Source organism: Onychostruthus taczanowskii, unplaced genomic scaffold (assembly GCF_017590055.1).
Source record: "Onychostruthus taczanowskii isolate IOZ18803 unplaced genomic scaffold, ASM1759005v1 scaffold25, whole genome shotgun sequence".
Lineage (NCBI taxonomy): Eukaryota > Metazoa > Chordata > Aves > Passeriformes > Passeridae > Onychostruthus > Onychostruthus taczanowskii.
Genome location: NW_024499796.1, coordinates 1271350 through 1298809, shown reverse-complemented (window position 1 = coordinate 1298809; position 27460 = coordinate 1271350). Strand labels below are relative to the sequence as shown.

Sequence of the window (27460 nt, the reverse complement as noted above, 5' to 3'; positions counted from 1 at the left end):
GCCTGAGGGGCCCCATGGCCGCCCCCCCTCCCCTCAGGCCGGGCCGCGGGACCTCGGGCCGGGCCGCCGGGGGCCCGAGGGGATGGGCAGCCCTGGGACGTGAGGGTGGAGGTGCGGGGCCAGCTCGGTGTGGGTGCAGGCAGCGCTCCCTGGCTCCGGGGGAGGCGCCCGGCTCGGCCCTGCGGTGCTAAGGTGACAGGCGGCCCCGGGCTGCCCTTGCCGTGAGGGGGCCGTGACCCGCCGGGGCTCCGGGCTGAGCCCCAGGGCCCGCATGGCTGCGCTGGCGGCCCTGAGGGTCCGTGGGGCTCGGGCGGGAGGGCTGGGGACACCCGGGCGCTGCTGTCGCTGTCGCTGGGATACCCAAGGGCACCAGCCATGCGCTGTGTTCTTAACATCCCTTGGGTCGGAGCAGCCCCTCTGAAGCAGCTTCCCACGTTCACCTCGTACCTTGAGAAATACACCTTTTTGTCGGTTTGTTTAATGAGGTTTTTGTAGTGTGTTGTGGTTTTCCTGTGTTTTCCTCCTCTTGGAGAGCTGGTATCTCTGTGTGCTTTGTGAGACAGGCTGGCTTTAATTTCACCTTAGATCCAAATGATGTCGAAATGCAGAAGAACAATGTGCAGGAGGTCAGAATGGCAATCAGGGTTGATATTTCCTGGCTTTGGGTATTTGCTGGCGCTGGTTGGAAGCTTGTACTGTCAGTTACTGACTGGATGTTTGAGTCCGAGCAGGAAGCTGCCAGGTTAGTTGTGGAGCTGAGTTTGCAGTAATTCAGGAGTTTATTGCAATAATTGAGATATCAGTGATTCCACTTCTAAAGGGAGAAGAAGATAAAGGGGTCTGTTAAGCAGCTTTTATATTGCAGAATGTGTGATGAATTTAGAATGAAACCTGGAAAGGGTCAGAATATTATTTCTGTTTAAAAAAATGAAAAACCAAACCCACAAGAATCTGGTGTAAATTCCTGATGGGAGGAGATTGTTCCAACCTTGGTAAGGCAGGTGGGCATGAACTTCCTTCCAATGGGAAAAGTACTCCCTTGGATGAAGAGAGTTTGTTGCTTTGGCTCCTGTATTTCTTCTATCTGGTTGGTTGTTAATGTAGTTTTGTTTTTTAAATGGTGAAGACCCATTTGGCTAAGTCCTGGTGTGGCACTTCAATTTAGGTTTTTTAGATGCAGGAATCACAGAATGTCCTGAGCTGGAGGGACCCACCAGGATCACCCAGCCCTGTCCCTGCCCAGACCCCCACCAAGCCCACCCTGGGCATCCCTGGCAGCGCTGTCCAAAGGCTCCTGGAGCTCTGGCAGCCTCGGGGCCGTGCCCATTCCCTGGGGAGCCTGGGCAGTGCCAGCACCCTCTGGGGGAAGAACCTTGCCCTGAGCTCCAGCCTGAGCTGCCCTGGGTTAGCCTGAGGCAATTCCCTCATGACAGAGCAGAGCTTGGAGCTGCCCCTCGGGAGGAGCTGCAAAGCCTGGTGAGTTCTGACCTCAGTTTCCCCTTCAGGATGAACAATCCCAGTGCCCTCAGCTGCTCCTTGTGCGGCCCTTTCAGACCCTTCAGTCCTCCTAGCCCAGTGTATACCTGTGTATATTTCCTAGTTTTTTTCACTGGGATTCAGCACTGGCCAGTTTTAATGCCATTGTGGGGAAGAGGCTGTAGCAGCACAACCTGCAACACTCAGCAAGCATCACATCTTAGCCACTTGTCCTTTTTTCATTTAAACTTTATTCATAGTCCTCATCTGTAGTTGAGTGTGCAGCGGGCTTGTGGTTCCACACAGTTCCCAGGCAGAGGCCAATTCTTCCTGTTTGTGCTTGAATTCCGAGCTCCAGAATGCTTACTAGTCCTGCTTTTTGTGCCCAGGTGGATGAAACGCTCCTCACAAGTGTTTATTAAGTTCATTTTCAGTCTGTTTGATCTTAACTTGCCTCTGCTTGAGCCTGAGGTCAGTAAAGCTTTTGCAGGATTTTTCATGAGTACCAATATGGGATCTTATGGGGTAAGTTAGTGTTCAAGTTAATAACCCCAAATCCTGTCATTTATGGTGTGATGTTTCCTGAGGCTTTCATCAGGCTTTGGACTCTGCATTATTTTTTTCCCATCCTTCATTAAAAAGGGGGCACTGGGAATAATGTGTGAATGTTGCTGTTTAAATGAAGATTGCTTTTGTAACTAAGGATTTGTTGGTGAAGCTGTACTGCTCTGCTTTACAAAAAAAAATTAAAGTGATGCTTTTTGCTACAAACACAAAAATGGTTGCAATAAGCAGGATTTTGCTTCTTTTGTTCTCCTCCCCCCCAAAAACCAAGAAATATATAAGAACTGGCAGGAGTTGCAGACTCCCACACAACTTTGTGTTGAGAACGGAGGAATTTTGTACAACCACTTCCTACTGAGATGTGGCTGCTTTTCATTTCCTATCAGATTTCTCATCTAGGCCAGGTTGTTAACTAAGCTGAGAATTAGGATAATTTCTGCCCGTAGAGAGGAGGAATTAAATCACCTTTCCAAACACTTTTGCATGTTTGCTTTTTTATTTTAAAGCTATCATCCCCGCCACTGACTCTGACTTGCAGTGCTACAAGGACAAGGTTTGTGGGGTTTTCTTTTGTTTTTTTTTGTTTTGGAAAGAGGTTTGGGGGGATTTTTCACTTCACTTTTCCCTTCACAATGTAACTTCAAAGTTTGGACCAGTGAGACCCTGTATCCCCTGAACAAGATGTTAATGCCTAAGAAGGGAGGGCATTGAGAATAATCTTTGCCAGTTTTACATTACAAGTAAATGACAAAATCTACCACGTTCACAGGGTGAGTTTTGAGCAGGGCCCTGAGGAGTTTCCTTTCAGCTGGCTTGTTTTCCAGTCAGAAGTTAGGTCCAAGAGAAGACAGAACTTTTGTTCTATGAACTAAAATTAACTGTTTTCTCCTTTCCTCTGTGGTTTCTCTATTTGCTGTGAAGACCCCTCTACCCAACAGAAAGCTGCCACGACTCAGAAGACAGAACTTTTGTTCTATGAACTAAAATTAACTGTTTTCTCCTTTCCTCTGTCCTTTCTCTATTTGCTGTGAAGACCCAACAGAAAGCTGCCACGACTGTCATGGCAGAGCTGCCTTCCCTACTCTGGCCTGAAGGTCACCTGAAAGTTAGCAGGAGCCTGCAGCAGAATTTTGGGAAGTTGAGCTGAAGCACATTGCCAGCATGAACTTCTCCACAAGTCTGCCAGGAAACCACTGGGAGTCTTGGCAATTTTTTCTTGGGGAAGGATGAAAAAGACTAAATCTAGTTTATCTTGTTTTTCTCTGAGAAATCCAATCTTAGTTAATCTACTCCATTGCCTTTTATTTCAATCTAATTTTCTGGAAGTGTTCCCAATCAGGTCCTGGAGAACACTGCCAGTCGTTTTTTCATTAACATTTTCCAACTGAAAGCTGGAATTTGCTAATGCAGAGAATAATGGGACTAGTTATTGTAAACAAATTAAACTCCTGTTTTGCTGTACTTTCTAAAGCTTTTCATTTGTTGGTCCTGGAATTAGGTTTTCCTGGTTTAGAAGCCAATCTAGAAGTGTGAGGTTGTGATGAAATGGCTCCTTTTGAGTTTTCCTTTTTTATTTCTGCAGGTTTTAATGTAATTTCCCGTTGTCTTTTCTTCTCTGTGCTACCAGTTCATATCTACAAGGGTCTCCAGCTGATTTCCAGTGGCACTTCAGCAACTGTGACTGCAACCAGAGCAATGGCTTTGCTTCCTGCTCTCATCCTCTCTGTGGATATAATCTTAGAAAAATCTCACATTTGCTGTATCACAGATGTAAACAGCATTTATCATCTGCTAAAAAAGTTGTACAAGCATGTAATCTTTTCACTTTATCCAAGTGACTGGAGCAGTCCATGGTAGCTCTAGAGCACAGGCCAAATGCTCTAAGTGGTTGAGGCTCTTCTGTTGTCACTGCTTGCTTAGCATGTCCTGTTATGAATCCTGGGAGGTTGAGAGAAAGCTGGGAACAGAGTGGAGGTGTTCTGGCATGGAGCTCACAGTGAGTGCCCCAAGCTCTCCTGAGACTGTGGAAGAGCCACTTCACTTCCATAAACCTTCTTTTCCCACACTTACTCATTAGTTATCACAGATTCAGATCTCATTGCTCTGATGAAGGTGCAGGAGCTTGGAATATGAGCTTTGTGATACATTTACCTGATCTTCTGGCTAACCAGGATAAGGGGAACCCTGGCAGTCTTGGCTGGTTTTTTTGCCTAAGCACTGCATCTGTTGGGGGAAGGAGTGCCTGGCAAATGCACTTTCAGACCTGTTTCACATTACAGAGAATGTAATTGGACATGGCTCTGTAGGATTAAGAAGTGCTTTGAGGCCACCTGTGAGGTGCTGTGCTCATCTTGAGCTAATGGTGTGAGCAGACTGGCTGGCCTGCTCCAGAGAGCTGGGAAAAGCAGCTCCTGGAAAGGGATGCAGCTCCTGGAAAGAGATGCAGCTCCTGGAAAGGGATGCAGCTCCAGCCTCCTCAGGGAGAGGCTCATCCCTCTGGCCCAGCCTGCTCCTTGTTTGATGTCTCTAATTGGGGCTGCACTCTGGCTGGGACAACGGCAGCAGCTCGTGCCACCCTGGCTGGGCTCTGCCAGAGGCTGGACTGGGAGCCAGGGATCCCATCACTCTCTTGCTTCCCTGTTAACCTTCCCTGTTCCAAGAGGTCTTCTACTAAAGAGGCTCAAACAGCTCACTGGCACAGCTGCACTGCATTTTCAAGCTTGCATCTTTTACTTGGGAAGAAGAAACACTAACAAATGTGGAGCAGACTCAAAGGCAGTGCTCCCAGTGGAGCCATCCCAGTTCACTCTCCTGCAGCCCTTGGGAAGTCAGTGCTGCCACCAGTGTGGCTCCATGGGAGGGCATTTCCAGTGGGTAAATCAGCCCTTGTACATCGAAGTGATGAGGGAAGTGGGAGCACAAGCTCCCTGAGGAGCACACCTGGCCTCGGGATACAGCCCAAGTGAATTGCAATCAGTGTTCAGTGTGGTTTTCTTGGATCCCTTGTTTGTCTGAGCTCCTGGACTAATAGATTTGACAAGAGACTGAGTCATGATTTCTGGGTTCACTGCCAGGTGAGTTTTATACAAATGAAGTTACCGTCACTGGCTTTGGTGCCCTTCATTAACTTGGGATAAGACATTATCTCAAGAGGATGTGCTGAACTTTAGTGTTTAAGGTGGTGTCACGTGAGGCTGAGGTGTGCTGGAGGAGCATGTTATAGATACTTGAGGCTGAAACCTGAACAGCTGCAAAGTTAGTTGGGAGTTTCACAGCTGCCCTCATGTTCCTGTTATAGGCTTGGTTATACTTGTAAAGCCATTTTTGTGCTCTTTTCATAAAAGGCACAGAGCAGTATCTGTGGGATATCCTTCTGTATAGCTGGTAAAGCCTAATACACTTGAGTTTGATTATTTTGCTTGTAGTTTAAAAAACCTCTTGGCAGCAGCCTGACTTTTCTTAGTTTTCTGAATTCCTCAAGTAAAACCCTCCAGGACATCGTAACAGCAGGATCATGTGCACTGCTTGTCAGTTGATCCTGTTTTGTGTAATTCTTGCTTGAAACCACAGCCCCCACCAAGAGGCCCCTTGTGTTGCAGGGCACAGCACAGCTGTTCTTGCACTTTTCCTGGCTTTGTCCCCTTTTCTTTTTCCCCATTGCAGTTGTTGGCTCCAGCTTTCCAGCAGAGAGGTCCTAGAGCCAGTGTCCCTGATGTACAGACAGTGTTTGTCTTGTACAGACAGTGTTGAAGAATTTCTGCACAACTGATTATTTATTTGCCTTCCTTTTTGGCTTTGTTGTTTTGGGTTTTTTTCTCACTTCCCAATGCTCCTAAAAACTGGCTGATAGCTTTGAAAACATCATATTTTTTCATTGTGGGGCAAATAGAGTCACACGGTGATTTGGAGTGGAAGGGACCCTAAAGCTCATCTTGTTCCACTCCCTGCCGTGGGACACCTCCCACTGTCACAGGATGCTCCAACCCTGTCCAGCCTGGCCTTGGAACTTCAGGGGTCCAGGGGCAGCCACAGCTGCTCTGAGCAACCTGTGCCAGGGCCTGCCCACCCTCCCAGGGAACAATTCTTCCTAATATCTCATCTAAACTGCTCTCTCTCAGTGTGAATACTAAGATACTTAAATCCTAAAATAAACTAAGCTTGCTTTGTTGCAATATCCAGAAGCAAGCAAACCACTAATTTTATCTGATAGAGACTTGAATGTTTGAAATGTATTTTGGTTAATGTGTTGGAAAGTAATCTCTGCAATGCACTTAATCAGAGAGTTCTAAAATCTCTTTGCATTTGTGCAAAGATTTCGTGAGGGAGACTCAGGAGCTGCTTTTGCTGCTCTGTGGATCTCTGTGTGAGCATCCCAGTGCTTGGTCTGGTCCTAAGCTAATCTGAGCAGTAGTTAATGATTAGCCTTTGATAGAGATAATGATGTGCTTGTCAGCATTATGTGAGGGTTGAGAAACTTTGGTCAGTCTCAGACTTGTTGCCTTTCTGTTGAAAAAGGCTCTGCTGGAGTTGGTAGATGGAAAACCTGTGTCTGGAAGAGTAAGTACTCAGCATTTTTTAGTTCTGAATAATTCCTGCTTTGCATTAGCAGCTTTGTGGCTGTCCAGAGGTTTGAAAATGATGAAAAAGCCAGCATTTGAAGCTCTTTCCCAGAGTGGTGTTTTGTCACTCACAGAAAAATTGTTGATGGCTTTTGTTCTGGCTTTCCATGCCCTACAGTCATGGCTCTTCCTGTCAGAAGAGTGTCACAAGGCCAAGGCAAACTTATCCAAAGATAAGTTCCTTTCCAGAGAATTGAGTTGATTGCTCTTTTCCTCTTTTTGATACTGGAGATCTACCTTGCTGAGATTGTATTTTCAGTGACTCAGTAATTTCAATAATACTTCCAATAGTTCAGTTGCATTTTCAAATGGAGAATGCTCTGTTCTATGGATTGGGGCTATGAATTCTTTTCTCTGAACCCTTACAAGTATTTGCATTACTACCTGGAAGCTGTTTATATATCACTGTGCCATCCACTTGCTGTTTGCCAAGATCATGGATCAAGAGTAGGAAGGTGCCTCTGGTGATGGATATTTGGCCTTAACCATCTGCCAAAACAGAGGTTGACGTCCTGGGCTTAATTAAAAACCCACTGGAATGGATTTTGCTGCTTGTGACCCAAGTTCTACCTTGCATTTTGCCCACGAACAGCTTGAGGCTTTTCAAAACAACTATTGGAGGCACAAAAGAATTTGATTCTTGGCTGTGGTAGAACAGGTTCTTGTGTCGGGGGACAGCCATGGATGGTGCTGCAAAATGAAATGAACACACATCCATTTTTCCTCTGGAAGAAAAGGTATTTTTCTAAAACTCAGTCTTGTGAGCTCTTAGGTCTTCAGTCAAAGCCTGCATTTCAGAGGTGACCCTGACATGCCAGAGCAGGAGCTGGAAATCCCAGGGTATCCCAGTAGGAGCTGGCATCAACACGTGGCTGTTGAGGCAAGGTTTGACACAGGCTGGAACATGGCAGCTCCAGGGAAGGGGAATGGTTTAGTGGCCACCTTAAAACGCTGTATCTGCACATGGACATGCTTCTTAAATATGAAAAGAAAGGAGAGAAAGGGAATTGCTCTGTAAGGACGCTTTCCCATGTGGTGGAAGGTGTGTGGTTGTACTGGACATGGAAAAATGTGTGTGAATTGCTTAAACCAGTATGTGTCATACCATACGTGTGGAATGGCCTCCTAAAAATTAACCAGGAGTTTTGGAGTGTGGTTTTCTTGTTATTCAGGTTCTCAAAAAGCTGAAAGTCAGTTCAGAACTTGTACAAGTGTTGCCTTTTCTGGGCTAAGTCTGATTATAATGTTGAAAAGCAGCCAGAGATAGAAAATTAACTGTGTGAAAATGGGGAAGTAGGGTAAGATCTGGGAATCTCCAGTGAATCACCTGTGTTGGACTCCCTTTTATGAGGCCTCTAATAAACCAGTGCTGTCCATTTATTACCCTCAGGTTTAGTTTTACCTGCATGGGACAAAGGTATTTATGCTGTTGCAAGATAACATCTGTAAAAAGGTAATAACAGATAACATCTGTAATCTGTAACTGACCTGGGGGAGCTGGTCAACAGGACTGAACATGAGCCAGCAGTGTGCCCTGGTGGGCAAGAAGGCCAATGGCTCCTGGCTGGATCAGGAGTGGTGTGGCCAGCAGGAGCAGGGAGGTCATTCTGCCCCTGTGCTGGGCACTGGTGAGGGCACACCTGGAGTGCTGTGCCCAGCTCTGGTCCCTCAGTTTGGGAAGGACCTTGGGACACTGAGCACAGAGGAGACAACGAGGCTGGAGAGGGGCTGGGAACACAAACCCTGAGAGGAACCACTGAGGGAGCTGGGGGTGCTCACCTGGAGAAAAGGAGACTCAGGGGTGCCCTCATCACTCTGCACAGCTCCTGAAAGGTGCCTGTGCTCAGCTGGGGCTGGGCTCTGTCTCCAGACACTGACAGAACCAGCACACACAGTCTCAAGCTATGCCAAGGGAATTATATAGGTTGGATATTAAGGAAAAGTTTTTCACAGAAAGAGTGATAAAGCTCTGGAATGGCTGCCCAGGGAGGTGGTGGAGTCCCCATCCCTGGGTGTGTTTACCAAAGGCTGGATGTGGCACTGGGTGCCAGGGTTCAGTTGAGGGGTTGGGGCTGGGCTGGACTCGAGGATCTTGAAGGTCTCTTCCAACCCAGTGACTCTGTGTGATTTCTGTGTGTGGTCCTTCACCTGTATTATAGACACATGAATGCACTTCTAGGACACATTGAATTACTTTTGGCCCTGAGGAAACTTGTACTTCCTTTCTTGGGAATCCACTTTTTGACTCTGATTTCATTTTGTGTCTCCTGAGATTATTTTACAGTTTTACAGGGTTTAAGGCTCGAAGACACCATAAAATCAATCTGGTCAGGGCTGTTTATGCTGTGTAGCCTGGTGTGTCCTTCCCACTCCAGCCAGCCATGGAGCAATGGTTTCTCAGGATTAACTTGCAAGTAGTTCTCTGTCTTGCATCCGGACATACCTGTCGTTCCTTAGAGATGGAGTGCTGCTGCACATGGCCACTGAACAGCCACAAACAATAACCTGTGTCCTTATCCTGTGGACAGACAGATTTTTGTGGGAGACAGGCTCCTTTCCATAGGTACAAGTGGTGCAGGAGGTGTTGAATGTGCAGAAATCTGGATGCTGAATTAGTGGGCATGATAAAGAACCTTGTATGCAAATGGTGAGGGGTGTGGTTGTACTGGACATGGAGTTGTTTTTTTTTTTTTTTTTTTTTTTTTGGGGTTTTTTTTTTTTTTTTTTTTTTGTGGGGTTTTTTTTTTTTTTTTTTGTTTTTTTTTTTTTTTTGCCTGTTGTAGGTAGAGGAATACAAGCTAGAAACTGTTCTTGATTAGGGCATATGAAATAGGAAGTGAAATTCTCTACTAGGCCTGGTTTTTCTAAGGAAGCAGAAGTTGTCTAATCTTACAGAATACTCGTCTTGTAAGATGGGGTTCCAATATTAATATATTTTTATATTAAAAAGTTTTTGAAGAGTATCACAAGGCTCAGGACTGTCCCATTTGTTCTCAGCAGGATGGTTCCTGTTCTCTGGCCATATGGATCACATCTCCCTGGTCACCATGCCTGTGTTTGGTTGTGTAACATCTGAGCAAAAACCACCACTGAGGATAAAGGAGTATCTATTTATTCAGGAATTATGTAATCTTGGAAAATACGGGTCACATGGCCCTGCTTTTCTGTCTCCATTTCCTGGTGCTGTCCCATGTCTCCTCCCTGCTCAGGATCCTTGGCTGGCCTCAGCTGAGGAGTGAGTGCTGAGAGTTTTTACCAGGAGGCCCCCAAGGGACTCCTGACTGAGCCCCACCCACCCTCCTGCTCCTCCATCTCAACACAGCTCTTACTCCCCTGGCCTTTGAGCCATTCTGCCTTATCTCTGCCTGAACTTCCTCCCTTCCAGATTTCTCCTCCCTGGGTGCTGAATCCTGGGGACTTTGTGACCTGGATTTGTGTTGCTGTGTTCCTGTGTCATGCCCCTGATGATGTGAGGAAGAGAGGTGAAGCTCTCTGTGATGGTGTGGCCTGCTGGTCTGCAGACCTGGGCTCATACCTTCAGAGGGCTCTGATGTATGCAGGAAGTGCTGAAGTGCTTCTCTACATGCCTCCTGGGGATAGCCTTTGATTGAAACTTGTCAGTTCTAGTTCTGAACTCATGTTGGCATTGGCAAAAAGAAATTTTGGTGTTCGCCGTGCCTTCTATCCTGGTTGTTTCATAAAGAAATTGGAACGTGGCATCCTGTGCCAGCTGCGGTGTCTCTGGTGCTGTGCTGTTCTCTGCAGGTGACAGAATCACGAGTCAGCTGTGGTACAGCATCTCCTCTGCTTTGGCAGCTATGGGAATGGCACTCACTCCTCAGCTCTTGCATGTCCTGAGGTGCCTCGATTCTGCCACTTTCCAGAAATGTCTGTGCTCTTGTGTGCCACAAAGGGGGACAGTTGCTTCATCCACCCAGACAGAAAGGGGAACGATGGACAGCAAAGGGCAAATAAGGGACCCAAAAGGCTGGTGGTGGAAGAAGTGAAAATGGGGTGGAAAAACACTGTCTGTGTACAGAATGGAAGAAATTGTGCTCTTGGTGGGCTTGAGCAGGACAAGGCACTCCTGAGCAGGAGTCTGAGGCCTAGTGCAGAATGCATGTGCTCTGGCTTTGACATCCCAGAGGACATTGGTGTCCTTGCTGGTTTTGCCCAGAGGGCAGAGCTGGGTGGGGGCTGTTCTCTTGGAGCATTAACATGGAAAAAGGGAAAGTTTTGTGGCAGATGAACAGGGAAACTGAAGTATGTAAGAGATGCCAATCACCTTTTAATTGGCACCTTGTCACTATTCCTCTTCAGTGCCTGCTGATGTAGCAGTTCCCCTTTATGAATACAATCTTGATTGGCATTTATTGGCAATAAAAGCAACTTGTGGTTGACAGGTCTGTTCCTGGCCCTCTGCTCCTGGTCAGTGCACAGGCAACTCTAGGCCAAGTGAGCTCTGCTTTCTTCCCTGAGCTCCACTTTGGATTTGCTTGGCTTATTATAGTCCCTTGCTGGGGTTCTTCAAGATAACCAAGCATGGAATGTGCTCTGATCCTTGGAAAGTGTCCCACTGGGTACTTGAAGTTAATTTAGGCTCATGCAGGTTGAAAGTATTTGTGTTTGATCAGAATGGGAGCAGGTTGTTGCTGAAAACTTCAGGTCATGGCATTCTTGACATCAGCTTCTCCAAAACGAGTGTGCTGTGCCCTGCCTGGTTGTCCTTTGTGTGGATAAGAGTCCCTTGTGTGGATAAGTGTCCTCAGCCTTGTGACAGCCTCCAGCATCTGTCTGGCACCCAGAACTCCCTCCCTTGAGCCAGGCTTCTGTGACAGATGTGCCCTGAGCAACATCTGCCAAACAGACTGTTTTGCAAGCCTGCACTCTGTGGCATTCACAGCAGCTGCCAGACCCAATCCCAGTGGAATTCCTGCCCTTCTTTCTGTTATGCATTGGGCAGGGCAAGGAGTGTGTTGTATTTGCAAAGGCATGGGACCGATCCAGTCACATGTACCCACTGCTGGACTCTGAGCCCCAAAGCCTGGTGTGCACCTTCCAAACCATTGTCACCACAGCAGAGGGCAAGAAGCTGTGCTGCTGTGCTGAAGAGATGGTGCTGTCCCATGTCCTGCCAAGAGCGGGGTGCCCTGGGGAGCACCTGCACATGGGGACCCCAAGATTGGGCCCGACAGTTGGAGGCATGGATCAGTTTGAGATTGCAGTGCTTGTTTCAAAGGAAGACATTCACTGGGATGTGTGGGAATGTGTGTGGGATTTCTTTGTGGATGAGGGGAGTTTCTACCCCCTGCATTGCTGGATTTGTGAGGGACAGACTGAGGTGTGACAGTATTGGTTCTGTCACCTCTTGCTAAAGGTTTCTGTGGTCATTGTGGAAGGGATCTTACCTGTGCTACCAAGGCAAGGGTTGAGAGGTGGCCAGCACAAGCAGAGGGGTGTTGTAGGGTAGAATAGGATAGAAGAGGAATAGGAATAGGGTAGGAATGTTAAGTTGGAAGGTACCTTTGAGAATCATCTGGTGTAACTGCCTGGTCTCAGCTCGATGCAGACAGTGGAGGATCACTCTTGGATCTCCATGCAAAGCTCTGAGTGTGTTCCAGGTGTTTGCACCTGGGCTGGGTCAGACTTATCTGCAGAAATGAGTCTACAGCTGGGAAGAGGTTGGCAAGAACTCCTCAGTTTTGCCACACTTCTCACGAGGATCCTTTGACTGCTTTGCTCTCTCCTGCAGTTTCAGTATGGCTGAAGAAGAAAATGCTTGACCACAGGGGAGGCTCAGCCTGACTCCCCATTATTTTGTCACCTTTACACAGCTTTGCCAGCATTTCTCAGCCTTTCCTCTGATGTTACCAGGCTTAGAGTCTGAGGTTTTGTGCTCTGCAGGTTTGTTTTCAGCTGCCTTTCACTCCACTGGGCCTGTGGGTAACGACATGGTGTGTGCTTCACTTAATGAAGTTCAGTATATTGTCCTGTAAAGAACAATCTGTCCTGGGTTATTTTTTCTTCTTGTTCAAAGATTACAGATTTCCTGAGGCATCTGCAGAAGCTGGGAGATTAGGAATGACCATCCCCTTCTAGCAAAGCCTCTAACAGAGGGTGACCAGACAGGTTTGCTATGAAAATAAACTCCATCAAAGGGCCATTATTGTAGCCATGCTGAGAGGAAGAGCTCTGGCCCCTCCTCAAGTAAAGGGGGTTGTGCTGAGTGGCTGTGACCAGCTTTGCTTTAGTTGTACAGCTGAGGAATGCTTTGATTCAGAGCAGAGGACAGGACTTTAAGGATTGAACATATGCTGATATTTCATCATCTTGTTTTAATCTTAATTTTAATTAAACATTGCTTAATGCATATAACTGCATCAAGCTGCCAAATGATGTGGTGCAGCTTCAGGAAGCTTGTGTGAGCCATCATCCCAACTGGAATCCATAGTCTGGAACTGGAGCACTCTTTGGGGTTTTTGCCATGTCTGTGGGTGCTGTGTGATGGCTCCATATGGAAGGGGCAGCCTGAGCCTTGGGGACACAGCAACCTGGTAAAGAGAGGGACAAACATATTGGCACCAGAAACACAAGGATTTGGGAAGAATAAAATAAGCAAATGATGGCAGCCAGGAGGCCTGGAGGATGGGTGTTTGGAGGAGCAGGTACTGCAGGGTGTGATTGTTGGCCCCAGGCCTGTGGTCTGCCTGTGCTGCAGAGAACCTGAGCTCAACTCTGGCTTAAAGTGTCACCCCCAAACCTCCCTGTGTGGGTGATGTCGTTTTGTTTCATTCTCCTTCCACATCCTGCCTGTGCGGTTTGTCAGGATCACCTTCATAAGGGTCTGTCTCAGCCTGGGCAAATCCCATCAGTTGTGGGCATGGCTCATGGGCAGCACAGTGGTTTTTGATGTGCCAAAACTTTGTCATTATCTTCAGCATCCACAACTGTGCTGTAATGGTTCCAGCTGGGATCCTTAGTGGAGGTGATGGCAGAGGATCAGATCTGTGTGAATTTCTTCCCTCACAAAATGTGAAAGCCCTGCACATCATTTTAAAAGCCCATTCCTTGCCTGTGCTGGGAGAGCTGGGCTCTGGGTGCTCCCAGCTTGGCTGCCTGTCCCTGCTGACTGCTTCCATCCTGGCATTCCTTCCATAGAGGCTGCCCAGGCATTGTCCCTTTTTGAACCTGAACACAAGATGTTGTCTGCAGCCCTGCTCAGCTCTTTTTTTGCCCATTATTCTCCACTCCTGCACTGCAGCCTCTGGCATGTCCAGCTGGACATTCTCCAAAGTGCCTGTCATCCTTCAGAAGTTCTGAAACCTGTGTGTGGGAATAGCTCAGCCTGCTCACAGGTAGACAGGGAGAATGTGCCCTGTGTCACACTGTGGGTTCCTGCTTGGCTCTGCTGATCCAGATTGAATCCAGCAAGCTTCCATGATCAGGCACAAGCCCAGGAAATCCAAATTTGTACACCCTTACCCTCAGTGTGTATTGGAGCTCCTGAGCTGTGCCCTTCTGTTTCCCTTTATCCAAACCCCTTCTGGTGTGTTGAGCTTTTTTGAAGCCTTAAACTTCTGGATAAAGCTTTAGGATGAGACTCTAAGGTGGTGAGGCAGTACCAGGGCAAGCCACAGTTCTGCTGTGAGCTCACAAACATTCCTTGAGTTCTTAATATAGCTCTAAGAGTTCCTTATTCAGGAATTGTGCAAGGGAAAAACAGAGGTGTGCAATTAAATGTGCTGGGCACAGCACAGTCCCTCCCTGTGTCTCAATGCCAGCCTGGGGTTGCTGAAGCTGCCTGGGAGAGATCCAAGGGGAATTTTCACACTGGGAAACAGCAGTGTGTATCTGTAACACGTGTTCTGCTGCATTACTGAAGAATGTGGTGTTTGTTCCCTGTGTCTTTAAAGTGTGTCTTTCCAGCTTGGCCCAGGGGGCCTGGCCACCATTGCTGGGTGCTGCCACAGCATGAAAGGTGGAATTGGTCTGTCCCTTTAAGCAGCTCTGGAGCTCTGCCTGGCATCCTGGATGAATCCACCCATTTGGAAAGGAAGCAGTTAAAGTAGAAAAGTTTGCCAGGAAATTGAATAAACTAAAAGCAGTGCTTAGGTCTCCTGATGAGGAGCTCAGTGGAGCCCACAGCTAGAGCCAGTGAACAGAGCTGCAGTGTCTGCAGGCTGCTGCTTCCCTCCCACTCCATTGACAGCACTGCTAGACAAAAAAGAGATTGGGCTTGGGACCACAAGCTGGGAGCCAGTGGAGCTCGGTCTGTCAGCAGCCCTGCTGTAAGTAGAGCAACTCCACTCCTGGGAGCCTTTTCCATTCCTTCTGTGCTTTTTCTGTAGCATTCCTTTGTGTCATGCAGCACCGAGCCATATGTGATAATGCAAACAACAGGTCTTTGCTTTTCCAGCTTGCTGTTTTTAATAATTTTCCCTTGGCTTTCTCTCAGGAACTTTGATTTTAATTTTTAGTAAATATTACCAAGTGTTTCTCACTTGTTCAGGAGAAAAGAGTGACCTCCTGACCTGCTCTTGCTATCAGAAGTGTTGGTGGAGAGATGTTGGGTATGAATCACTCCAGCTGTTCTGAGAGGAGTCAGGAGGGTTCTGAGCAGGAGCAGTCCTGTGCAGGCCACTGCAGCAGCATCCTCTCTGTGGGAGAAATCACTGCTCTAAAGGAGAGTGGAGAGGGGATTTTTAAGGCTCTGGTCCTTCTGGGCAGAGCCAGTGGAATTTTATTTATTGGGTTTTCTGAACTGGTTTGGGAAAGGTGAGGCACTGTTTCGAAGGGAAGAGTTGATGCTGTAATGGGCATTGATTTAGGGCTCCAGTGTTAATCCTCTTGGACTTCTGATTTGGAAAGGGGCTTCATTCCCTTTGGGACTTCAAGGAAGATCTGTTTGACACTGAGCTGACTGTAAAATACTTCCTGGGAGCTTGATAGACCCTTCCCATAGTGTGTCCTCTTTCTGCATATCCTGTGTTTCTGCACTGAAGGTGTATTTTCATTGGGTGTTTGCCACAGGAAAACCTGTGATTTGCAGGACTCTGGATGAACACAGCAGAAGATTGGGAAGCTATGGAGGGGGTTATGTGTAATGGCAGTGATCTTTGGCTGAGACCTGCTTGAAAGGACTGCTCTGGCTTTGGCATCTCATCTGGTCCAGCTCCTTTACCTGCACTTGTGTTTGCCCTGCCACCTCCTGCCTGTCCTCCCCTTCTCTGTGCCCTGGAATTGCAAACGTGGCCTCCTGGTATGTGTGAGGTGAGGCAGCACTGGTTTGGTGTTGGCTGGGGTGAGGGGGAGTCCTGGTGCTGACACTTTGCTGCTGCCAGATGCTGCTCCTGCTGCACCTGTCCTGAGCCAGCCTGGTTTGCAGAGCTGCCACGGTGGCAGTGCAGGGCTGGGACAGAAACCTCAGTGTGAACAGGGCCTGCCTGAGGTGCTGCTTAAAGAAAGAGAAGTCCTGTGTGTAGCTCTGAGTCTTGCAGTTTTCCTTAAAAATCTGAGGGGTTGTGAAATGGAGGCTGTGGCTTCTCTCACCCGGGGTAACAGCGCTGAGAGGGAAAGAAAGAAGCCCTGCAGGAGAATTTCCTCATTCCTCTCTCCTGTTCCACCCCGTTTGTTTTCTTAGGCTTAGGTTACTGCAGAGCACAAAAAAACCACTCTGTGTGTGTGTCCCTTGTGATAGGTACACCCTGGGGTCTGTCCCCTTCGGGTGTTCAGAATACCTGAGCCTGAAGCAGCCAGGGGCTGTGGCAGGTCCTTCTCCAGGGCTCCATGTTCAGGAATCTGCTCCAATGCCTCTCTCTCTCAGGGCAAACATATGAAGTAGGCAGCAGCCAGAGATCAAATCACCCATTCAGGCAGAAATGCCTGCTGAAAGGCTGGCTTTGTACAAGGCTAAACTTATTTAAAGAATTTACAATAATAGAAACTTGTGTGGGGTGAGTTTTTTTCCTTCAGGTGTGGAGTCAGCCTTGTTAAAGCACCACCTTCTTGTGACACACAGAGCTCCACATCTGTCAGTTTGTTTCTTAGGAGCTGTGCAAACCAACCAGGGATTTGCAGCTTGAAATATTACACACCCATTAACCTGTTGCTGCTGCTGCCCTATGTATTGTTTTTTACCTCGAGACTTAGGTAGAGATCTGCCAAGTTGTAAATCAGAGTCTGATTGTCCACTGGAATGGATTTATTTTTAAACAGGAATTTATCCACTGCTACCTTCAGTGACACAAAACACAGCTGAAGTGGCTCAGGTGAGGTTATTTCCTCTTAAGCTACTTAATATCCCATCCTTTCAGGATCTCATCAAATGTCCTTCAGCGTTGGGTGACTGCAGTAAAGGGTGGGACTTGGTGTTGGAGCACTGGGATAGCAGGGTAGGAAGGAGATACCTGGGTGAGGGTCAAGCTTGCCCTTTGTAACCTGTACCGAGGCCTGCACAGCCACAGGCAGCCACTCCTGAACACCTGACCATGTTCTTTGTTCCTACAGAGTAAATATCCTGAAACACAACCACTGTTTCTCCCTTTCTGCAGACAAATGATGATTAGTGAGAAGGAAAGGAATGAAAAGCTGGACACAGCCCAGCCACGAAGGCAGTTTTACCTGGTAACCAGCCAGGGCTTCTGTGGAGCATTTTGGAACCTGTGGAGCTTGGCAGGAATGTGAAATTCTAAAAGGAATAAATAATCATTGGACAGTTGCTGGTGAGGATGTTGTATTCAAAGGAAGAGCAATGGATCATTCAACTGAGAGAAGAGGGAGGAGACGGGGACAGCTCTAAACTCTGCTCCCTGTGACAGGGAGAAGAGGCAGAGAATGGCTGGGGCTGGGCCAGGGCAGCTCAGGCTGGAGCTCAGGGCAAGGTTCTTTCCCCAGAGGGTGCTGGCACTGCCCAGGCTCCCCAGGGAATGGGCACGGCCCCGAGGCTGCCAGAGCTCCAGGAGCCTTTGGACAGCGCTGCCAGGGATGCCCAAGGTGGGATTGGTGGGGGCTCTGGGCAGGGACAGGGGCTGGGCTGGATGATCCTGGTGGTCCCTTCCAGCTGAGGATATTCCATGGTTCTGTGATTCCAGGAGATTTTGGCTCCAGGAGAGGGGAAGTTCGTGTGTTACGTGTTTCCTCTCCCAGCACATTTACCTTTGATCCTGTGGGTAAAGCACTTGGGCCATTCTTCTTCCTTCCCTGATGCAAAAGACAATTTGAAGTTTGTGTGTTTTGGCAGAGGATTCTTTTCCCAAGTGTTTTGGGACTGCAGTTCTAGAGCCTGAACATTTCAGCTCTGGAACAGGATAATCTTCAAAGCTATGCCGTATGGAAATCACACTGGGCACTCTGCAATGGTGTTCCATGGGCATTCCCTTCCCTTCCCTTGGTGTTCCATGGGCATTCCCTTCCCTTCCCTTGGTGTTCCATGGGCATTCCCTTCCCTTCCCTTGGTGTTCCATGGGCATTCCATTCCCTTGGTGACGTTTTTCTGTGTCAGCTGAGCTGCTGCTTGCATTGTTCTCTCTCCTATTTATCTCCCTGTGAACATTATTCTGGTCTCAATATTTAAGCACAAATCAGGGACAATGTGAGCTAAAAAATATTAGCAGAAATATGGACTGGGAATTCATTCTGCCATTGGATTCCATGATTCCAAGTTACTGTCCAGGGGAGTATTGTGAGGTTGTCTGATGAAATAAGAGATGGGATGCAAACTTCTGCACAGAGATGGAGAACATACCTGAGCCGTGGGTACCTGGTGTCACTTCTTGGTGCTTCCCTGCATTATTTAATTTCTGTGTTTGCAGGGTATTACTTCTGTCTTTCTCTTGAGTTCTTCCCCAGCATTGCTGACTCAGTTTCCTTACCTTCCCCAAATCTTTAATTTCTGTCATGGCTCACTTTAGTTTAACCCCACAGCCCTTGCATATCCCCTGTCATGGGGCTGCACTGGCACTGCTGTTCTGGGCCACCAGTGACCCCTGCACAGGGTCACTGTCACACGCTGAGCCAACTCCATCACCAGCTGCCTTTCAGGGTTTTATTTGCTACTTCCAGTTCAGAAAGCTCTTCTAGAGTCTCATTTCCTCTCTTCAGTCTAAATATAGCCATGCCTACCTGTTCAAACACAATGCTGCCTTTTGGTTTAAAAAACTGAAAAATCACACTTGTAAACTCTTGTGATGATTTATGTGGAAGGAAGTCTGTCTCTCATTTCTTTTTAAACTTTAATTTGATAAAGTGTCCAAACTTTGCTTTTTATTTCCTTTGGTTTTACTTTAGTGCAGGACTGGAGTAAAGGCAGGGTCCAGTGGGACAGATGCTGTGCTTTCAGGACTGACTGGTATTCCCAGGTTATTTTCTCTCCTGTTGCTGTTTGAACCTGATGATTTTCATTTCCCACCAACAATTGCCAGCCCAGGCAGGGCTGGCCCAGAGTGCAGCAGCCATGCCCACAGGTGACCATAGAGGGTATTTTTATTTATTTTTTTTTAGTGTGTCCAGACATCCCTGATTTGTGGTAACCAGATTAAGGATTGGGACTGGCAGCCTCTTGAGTGTGTCTCTCAGTGTGGGTAATGTGATTACAGGGGAGATGTGGCAATGTAAAGCTCACGGAAATGAAATTGGATTGCCTGTAGCTGTTGCAGACCTTTGCCTGACAGTAGGTCTTGTACCAACTAACACAATTTCTGTGTTAAACATGTTCCCAATAAAATGCATAACTGTCAATTAAGAGAAATCCTGTAATCTGATCCTTTAGTATATGCAATTTCAAGTGGTGCTTGTGATATTTTTGCCTCTTGCAAGACTGCACTTGGGAAGGGGCTCTGTTTTTTTCCTCATGCAGATAAGAAATGTTCCTTTATGCCGGGCACTTGCCCCAGGTGCCATCTCAATCAAATTAGGCTGCAGAGGGACACACCTCCTTTAAAATGTCCTGCTGTGTGCTCTCTGCAGCCAGAGCAGGACCATGAGGAAGCTCCAGCAGTTTTCCAGAGGCAGCAGTTCTCAGCGGCTTGGAATATTTTCTCATGCAGCAGCAGTAGAGAAACCACATTCTGTTTAGAAAAGGGCTTCATTGTTTGTTTGTTTTTCAGGGTCCCACTTTTCTATGTGCCTTTCTGAATCTCTCTGTCCTCAAGATGTCTCACCACATGAACAGCTCCACGCTGCCAACCTCACACCCTCCTGAGCATCAGCACCCTTCCACCACAGCCTCGGGACATGGCCACGACATGATGATGATGGTAAGTGGAGCAGTCACAATTAACCAGAGAGTTTTCCCTTGTCTGTGGTTCAGAGTTACGTGTAATCTTAAAGACTGTGCTCTGGAGAGCTGGAAATGAAGTTGAGCTGTGGAAGGCAGGAATTCATCCAGGTTAAACCCAGATCCCATTGTGTGTCTTCTGGATGAAGGAGCGGCATGAGGGGTACAGAGCAGGAATGGATTTCACAGCTGGAGATCCTTTGGCAAAAATTGTATTTTCTCGCAAAAACCTTTCCAGCAGCCAGCCTGGTGTCTGCTCTGCAGCCAGCTAAGGGCAGAAATGCAAAGATTTTTCCTGCAGGAAACAGATGGATGGAGTTCTCCAGGCTGGCAGTGGAAGCCCCAGGCAGCCCTGAGAGGGTTTCCCAGCAGTGTGAGGAACTGTGCTTAGCTCCCTCTGTGCCCTTCCCTCCTGAACCCTCAGAGCACACTTGGCTGGGGAGCACAGCAGTGCCAGGGCTCTTTGCCATGTTGGCATTAAGGCTGCATTGGTCCTGATTCCTGCTGCTCCAGCTGACTTTGATTGCAGCAGGTTCGGACTTGTGCATTCTGGCATCACTGAGGCTTTGCAGAAATCCTGGCCAGAGCTTCCATGGAGGTGGCCAGAGGATCAGTGGTTGTGTGTAGCCAGTTCTAGGAACTTTTTCAGCTTTTTTTCCTTTTCCTAAATGCTTTTGGAGTGAGTTTCAGATTATTAAAACATTCTGTTTATGATGAAATTTCAAAAGGAGGGGAGAGAAGGCACATTTCTATTTCATATGAGAGTGTTCTCAGGAGTGGATTTTGCAAACCATCAGTTGGAGTTTGTTTGCCAGCTCTGTGCCTGAGGAGAGAGCCAAGAATCTCTACTTCTATTTCTATTGCAACCAGTGTCACAGCAGGAGAGGAGAGCTCCAGAACAACCTTGGTGGGCACATGGAGCTCTCAGTCCAGCACTGCTGCTGCTCTCCTTGTGAAGTTATTCCCATCAGCTCAGTATTGGCATCCCTGGGCCATTACTTTCCATGTAGATGTAATTTCTTTGCAAATGTCAAGTGTTCACTGGATAGTTACAGGACCCTGCCTTGCCCTGCAGCTGAAAACTGTGAGTAATTGCACAAGATTTTGAATTCATATTGCAAATAAATCTGTCAGGGAAGGCAGTACATAGGTGCAGCATCTTAGAGTGAGCACATTTAATGTGTGTTTTCCCAATCCTCACTGGTACCAAGTAACAGGCTCAGGTTCAGCTGAAGCTCTTTGATTTATGTGGGTTTTGTTTTAAATGTAAATATATTCAATTCATTGAAGAGATGAAAGTACTCTTTAAAAGGTGTTTTACAGTAAATTCTGCTCTGGGGAAAATGAGCTGATTCTTACAGATGCTGAAATGAATCATAATTCTGAGCTTCAGCAAATAACCTTAATTAAGCAACGAGGGAAGTTCAAAGAGAAGTTCCTCTTGCTTGGTCAGGACTTCCCATGTGAAAACCCTGTGTGCAGTTGTGCCCAAGACATGCCAAGCTGTTTTTACCTGGATGGGAAGTTTATATCACCTCCAGCTGGCCTGGGGATCTTTGCTGTTTCCCCTTCCCACAGCATTCACTGTGCAGGCTCTGGAGCCCTTATTTTCACCCAGGGGCAGCTGTGAACTGGCTTTACCTCCTGGTGTAGCTGTGTTTAGTCCTCTGTTCTCCACAGCATATTGGGAATTCCATAGGGAGACAACACTGCTGGCACAGTGCAGGAGGGACCAGAGGACTCACCTGTGCAACCCTTACCTGTATCATCCAGACGAGGTCCAAGTGGGGAAGGGAAAGTGCCCTGTCCCCCAGCTCCTGAGGGGATGAGGAGCTCCATGGAGACATCCCAAATCCCTGACAACTGCTGATGTTGAGGGAAAAGGAGCTCCAAAGGCAAGGGGAAGGCACTTTCATGGAGTTCTGTAAAGGATAGGACCTCCTGCCCAGGACTGCCTGAAGGAGCTGGGAACCGGAGCCTGGAGCATCTCATCCCTGTCTCACTTGTGTGTGTTACACCAGATCTGTTGGAGAGTTTCTTGGTGTTTAGGTGGTGACCAAATAAATGGATCTGAGTTCTTGTTCTGATACAAACCCCATTGCTACACCTTGCTGTGACCTCCTTGGGATGAGCTCTTCAGGCTCATCATGGTGTTCTTTGTGTTTTGGGCAGGCCATGACCTTCCACTTCAGCTGTGAGAATGTGCCATTGCTGTTCTCTGGACTTACAATCAATTCTCCTGGAGGTTAGTAACACTGTCTTGTGCAGTCCAAACAAAAGGTTTTCAGTTGGTGTTCCAGGATCCACATTTCAGGAATTACTTTGTTACTTGTGCTAAAAATCTGTGAACATGCTGTGTTGAGTCTGGTTTAAATGGCATCTGTGGGGTGAAAGAAAAATGGAGATATTTGTAGAGTTCAATAATTTGGTTTTATTAACAAAAGTGATTGCTGCTTTTGCTTTATGGGTGGAATTGCAGAGGGTCTGGATGAAATTCCCATTTCCCACCTATCTGTGCATGCACAAGAGCCAGGCCGTGGCCTGTGCAGCACCGTGGGGTTCAATCACACAGTGACTCTGCTGACACATTCTCTTGGCCAGAGGCAATAATGTTTCCTCTCTTGTCAGAAATGGCTGGTGCTTTTGTGGCTGTCTTCTTCCTGGCCATGTTTTATGAAGGCCTGAAGATTGCCCGGGAGTGTCTGCTCCGTAAATCCCAAGTCAGCATCCGCTATAACTCCATGCCAGTGCCCGGCCCCAATGGCACCATCCTGATGGAGACACACAAAACCGTGGGGTAAGGATTGCACTTCATTCTAAAGCAGAGCTCTGCAGGTGGAACTGGCACAGAAGAAACTTTGTGCAGCCAGTTCTGATCTCTGGAGTGTCCTGGCTCCAGACTGGGATGCTGCATGGCACTGGAGGATGGGGGACACCTGGGTACCCTTGGGGATGGGGGCAAAAGGAAGAAAGCAGCAAGGAGCCAGATGGGCTTGGGGTTTTTGTAATGAACACATTTGGGGGAGTTCTGAGGAAGAGAGTTTGGATGTTACATCCAGTGACCCCAACAGAAAACACTCAGGATCCTTTTGTTGACAGATAGTCAGGGCCTCTGTGCAGAACAGGAGCCAGTCAGCTTTTGAATGGCAGGGGGGTGAAAGAAGCTTGGCAAAGTCTGTTTCTCAGCTAAAGTTGTGTCCTCCCAGAAAGCTCTGCTTGTTTTGCTCTGTGAGCAAAACCACAGCTCCAGGTGCCAGCGCACGCAGGAGTCCCTGCCCAGGCTGGTGTCACCTTCTGTGCCATCCCACACCCACCTTGCTTCTCTTTGGGGATGTGCATTTCCCACCTGTTCCATTTGCTGACTTGTTTGGGTTTGTGTTCCCAGCCAGCAGATGCTGAGCTTGCCCCACCTGCTGCAGACTGTGCTGCACATCATCCAGGTGGTGGTCAGCTACTTCCTCATGCTGATCTTCATGACCTACAACGGGTACCTGTGCATCGCCGTGGCCGCGGGAGCGGGCACCGGCTACTTCTTCTTCAGCTGGAAGAAGGCAGTGGTGGTGGACATCACAGAGCACTGCCATTAGCACTGGATGTGCCACAGGCCTCTCCACCCCTCTGCTCCCTGCCAGCGCAGCCACCTGAGGACTGGAGCATTCCTAAGCTGCCAAGAGAATCATGATAAAGGAAATCAACTGGAGTTCACTACAGGTTCCTGGAGGGGTGCAGGGATGTGAGGAGCTGGGACACGCTGCTCCCCTTGACTCCTGAGAGTCCATGGCAGCCATTCTTGGCCAGGATTTGCTTTATTCTTAGATTATGCTGTGATTGAAATTAGTTGGCTGACAGGACTGTAGAAATTATTTTAAAAAGAAAACAAAACCATTTTGTTTTTAAATTGTAAATGCTCATCAGAGAGGGTTTAATGAACAGTAGGAAAAGATCAGTTGCCAATAATGTGTGAATGGCTGTTTTGATTTTGATTTTTTTTCAATGTGTACATAATGCCAGGGGAGGAGATTGCCCTGGCATTGTGGCTTTTGGGGCCAATGACACCTTTTGCTGTAGGACTCAGCCTCTGAGGAACATTTGGTGCTGCACATCAGACACGCTCAGGTGTGTCCTGGCAAGGGAGGACTTTGACCCAAGGATGTGAGCTGTGTGCTTCAGGGGTTAGATGAACCTGAAGCCACTAGAGAATGATGAGTGTTGTTAATCTGATGTATCCAGCAGCTTAACTCAGCCTCCAGGGAGAACACTTGAGTTTGGCTGCTTTCCCTTCCCAGGTATGGAACAGATAATAGTTCTGTATTTCCAGGGCAAAAAGATTCCAAATAAACCATTGAACCCACAGGTACTTCATGTGGAGCTGCACCTGGATGGAACTAGAGCTAAGCTTTGGGTTATTAGAACTGGTTCTGTAAATGAGGCAAGAGCTAAATAATGATTTCATGACACTAAAGTTAAAATGGCTGGAGGGTATTCCTGGCTGGAGTGAAGAGGGAAAACAACCATATTCCTGTAAATGAGAGGTTTGGGGAAGAGGAGAGGGAAAATACACGACTACAGCAGCCTTCAGTGTCTTCTCAGGTGAAATTTGGAGCAGAGTGAGCTAATCAAAAAGTATTTCTGACCCAGATGGCTCCTCTTTGTCTTGATAATCACAGTGTGCCCATGCTGGAGTGGTTCTCAGTGCAGTGGGGGACAGTGAAGAGCTCAGTAAGTGCTGTGGGCTCTGCCCAGTGCCCAGGCAGGACAGGCTGTGAGGGGGCAGAACCACCCTCCTGCCTGTCTGGTGCCAGGCCAGGCTTGGGGAGCAGCCCTGGTTTAGCACCTGGATGTTAAAAAGGTGCAGAGCTGGAGTCTTCCCTCTACCCAGATTGCCCAGTTTGTGCCTGTACCTGGCTGGAGAGAAGACAGTGGGAATTTGGGAAAGGCACTGAGATCAGGCACCACTTTCAGACTGGGACTGGTGTCTGGAACATGCCATGAGAACAGGGAGTCCTGCTGGGATAAAGCCTCTGGGCACACACAGGAAGATTTTTTTTCCCCTGAAGATGCTGCTGGTGACTTCTGCCAGCAGCTGTGTGAGGAAAGCTGATCTTTGGAATGAGATTTTTTAGCCCCTGAGCCTTAGAGGGTGAAGCCATCTCTGTGTACCTGGGTGCTCCATGGTGCTGGTGCTGCTGTCCCTGCACAGAGTCCACCCTCCCACCCTCTTCAAGGAAATCCACAGCTGCTGCTGCCAGGGCTTGAACTGCACCTCCTAAAAGCCCTCCTGGGCTGATGCCAAGTGTTCATTTGGACATCTTGTTTTCTCTGGACAGTGCAACTAGAGAATAAAAGGAGCTGAGTTAAAAGCAGGCTTAGGTTCCTATGTAGCTGCTTTCTGTAGCAAATTCACATCTGGGTGAGAGAGGCAAAGTTATTTTTATGGAAAAGTTCTAGCCACCTCCTGCTGAGAGACAGGAAAAGTGCTTCCTTCCCCAGACTGATCTTTGAAGGGAGTTCTGTCTGTGACAGAACCTCCTGGTGCTCTCTCTGCACCTGTCACAAAGGTGAAACTCTGCTGTGCCCTCCAGGCAATCATGGGAGGGGAAACCTCACCCTCCCCTGGAAAGCTGGGAGGAATGTTAGTGTTAGCCAGAGAAAATGGACAATCCCTTCCCACTCCTGCTGGAACTGAGAGGAATTCTGAGTGTCAGAGAGAACTGGAGCTGTTAAAAGCTGGAGATGGTGGTTGATGTGGGAGGTTTGCACTGCAGGGCTGAGCCCTGATGGAGCTCAGGGTGACACTGCCACTGCTGCCATTGGTTTTTCTGGAAGGAGCTGAATTGTTGCCATTACAATCACAGGCTGGAGGGAGGAGTGGCTGTGTGGTGGCACTGGTCACCTCGTATACCTCTTGCTGTGTCTTTCTTTGGAACAGGAGCTGCTTGGCCTGATCTTGCTGTCACCTTTTAGCCACTTTTCTGTGTATCCAAGTGGCCAGACTTGAATTCTCTGAGGAATGACTTGGAGATCAGGCTGTGGCTCATCAGTGTCAGTCTGGTTCTTAAGCTTTTCTGCCTCGTTCTGCTTGTGCCATCTGTGCCCCTGGAATTGCTTCCCCTGGAATGAACTTCTCTTCTGCCTGTGCTGTCCCCAGAGAGGGCACACAGCTTTCTGCTGCATGCACAGGGAGGGGACACTGCCCTGGCAGGACTCACCTGGGCACGAGGGGAGGTTTGTGCACCCTGAGCTGCCCAGGGAAGGTGAGAGGGGAGTGGCTGAGGAGAGCAGGGCGAGGCTGTGTCCCCTCTGCTCTGAGCTCCTGGGGCACAGCTGGGGAAGGGCCGTGGCCATGGCTGTGCTTTCCCCAGTTCAGTGTGACAATCCAGAGCAGCCATCGACCTGCCCTGTCCCAGCCTCCCCCTGCCACCAGATGCCAGCAGGGTGTGTTCTCAGCCGGGCTGAGCCTGAGCAAAGCCTGAGCTCCCTCTGGGCGGGATCGGCAGCTCTGGGGCAGCCCCAGCCCCTCTGCTGAGTTCAGGGCTGTCCTGGTAACACGGGGAGGGGAGGGCTCCAAGGATGACCAGGCCTGGGTACATGGAGCTGTGTTGACACGCGTGCAGCATGCTCGGGTGTGCTGTCCTGCTCGGGGGTGACACCCTGTGCCTGTCTCTGTGCCCTGCACACGCTGTGCCTCCACATTACCATCGAGGAGGGAGCTCAGAGCATCCAGGCCCTGTCCCTCAGAGGGCTTTTGTTGCTTTTCTTTGAGTGCCTTTTGAGTTTGTCTGGAGCCAGTCCCACCCAATCCAGCAGGATTTCTAGTTTTGTTTACAGTGGACTGTCAGTTTTGTTTTTCCTCTTGCTCTTTGTGGCGGTAACTTGTCTGATGTTACTGTGAATATCAAGAATCTCCTGTACATAATTAACCAATAAAATAGATTGCATTTTACTCTGGTGGGGCTGTGTTTTGGGAACAGTCCTCGGTGCAACCCTCGGAGGGAGCAGCAGGGCCCAGTGTTGCTGTTCAGGTGCTGTGGGGTGGGGGTGAGGAGCAGCATCCTCTGGGCCTCCCCAGCTCCCAGGAACTCACCCTGAAGCTGCTGGAATGGGAACGTGGGGATTCCCTGAGAAGTCTCTTTGTTCCAGCTCAGTCACGCTTTGCAGGTGTGGGGAGGGATGGAAAGAGGAATTGGTGCCTCCCAGATCTGCCTGCCCTGGAGAGTTTAGGGAGCTGTGACATCTTCCTGAGGTGTTTGTTGTCCTCTCAGAGCTGGGAATGCCAGCCCAGCAAAGCAATTCCTGATCATTGTATGTGGTGTTAGACAGGAAATGCAGCTCTTTGCTAGGCCAGTCTGAAGTTCTTTCCAGCTGGAAAAGTTTGAAGTTCTGTACATTTTTCCAGCCTGACCTGAAATTTGATGCACCTACAACACGGGAAGCCTGAATTTAACTGAAGTCCACTTCAGAGGAATGCTGAAAAACCAGACCTGGTCATTGTGCTGAAGATGGCAGGAAACAGCCCTGGCCAGAGGCA

At 48.4% G+C, this 27460-nt stretch overlaps 1 protein-coding gene across 1 annotated transcript; it reads left to right on the top strand.

Annotated features, from left to right (window-relative positions):
• Nucleotides 1–14677: 14677 nt before the first annotated feature.
• On the top strand, nt 14678–26875 carry SLC31A1 (solute carrier family 31 member 1). The gene is made up of 5 exons (XM_041406664.1): nt 14678–14947; nt 19763–19912; nt 22105–22177; nt 22561–22729; nt 23318–26875. The coding sequence occupies exons 1-5, from the start codon at nt 14780–14782 to the stop codon at nt 23517–23519; spliced, it is 762 nt and encodes a 253-aa protein (XP_041262598.1). The 5' UTR covers nt 14678–14779; the 3' UTR covers nt 23520–26875.
• Nucleotides 26876–27460: the final 585 nt, after the last annotated feature.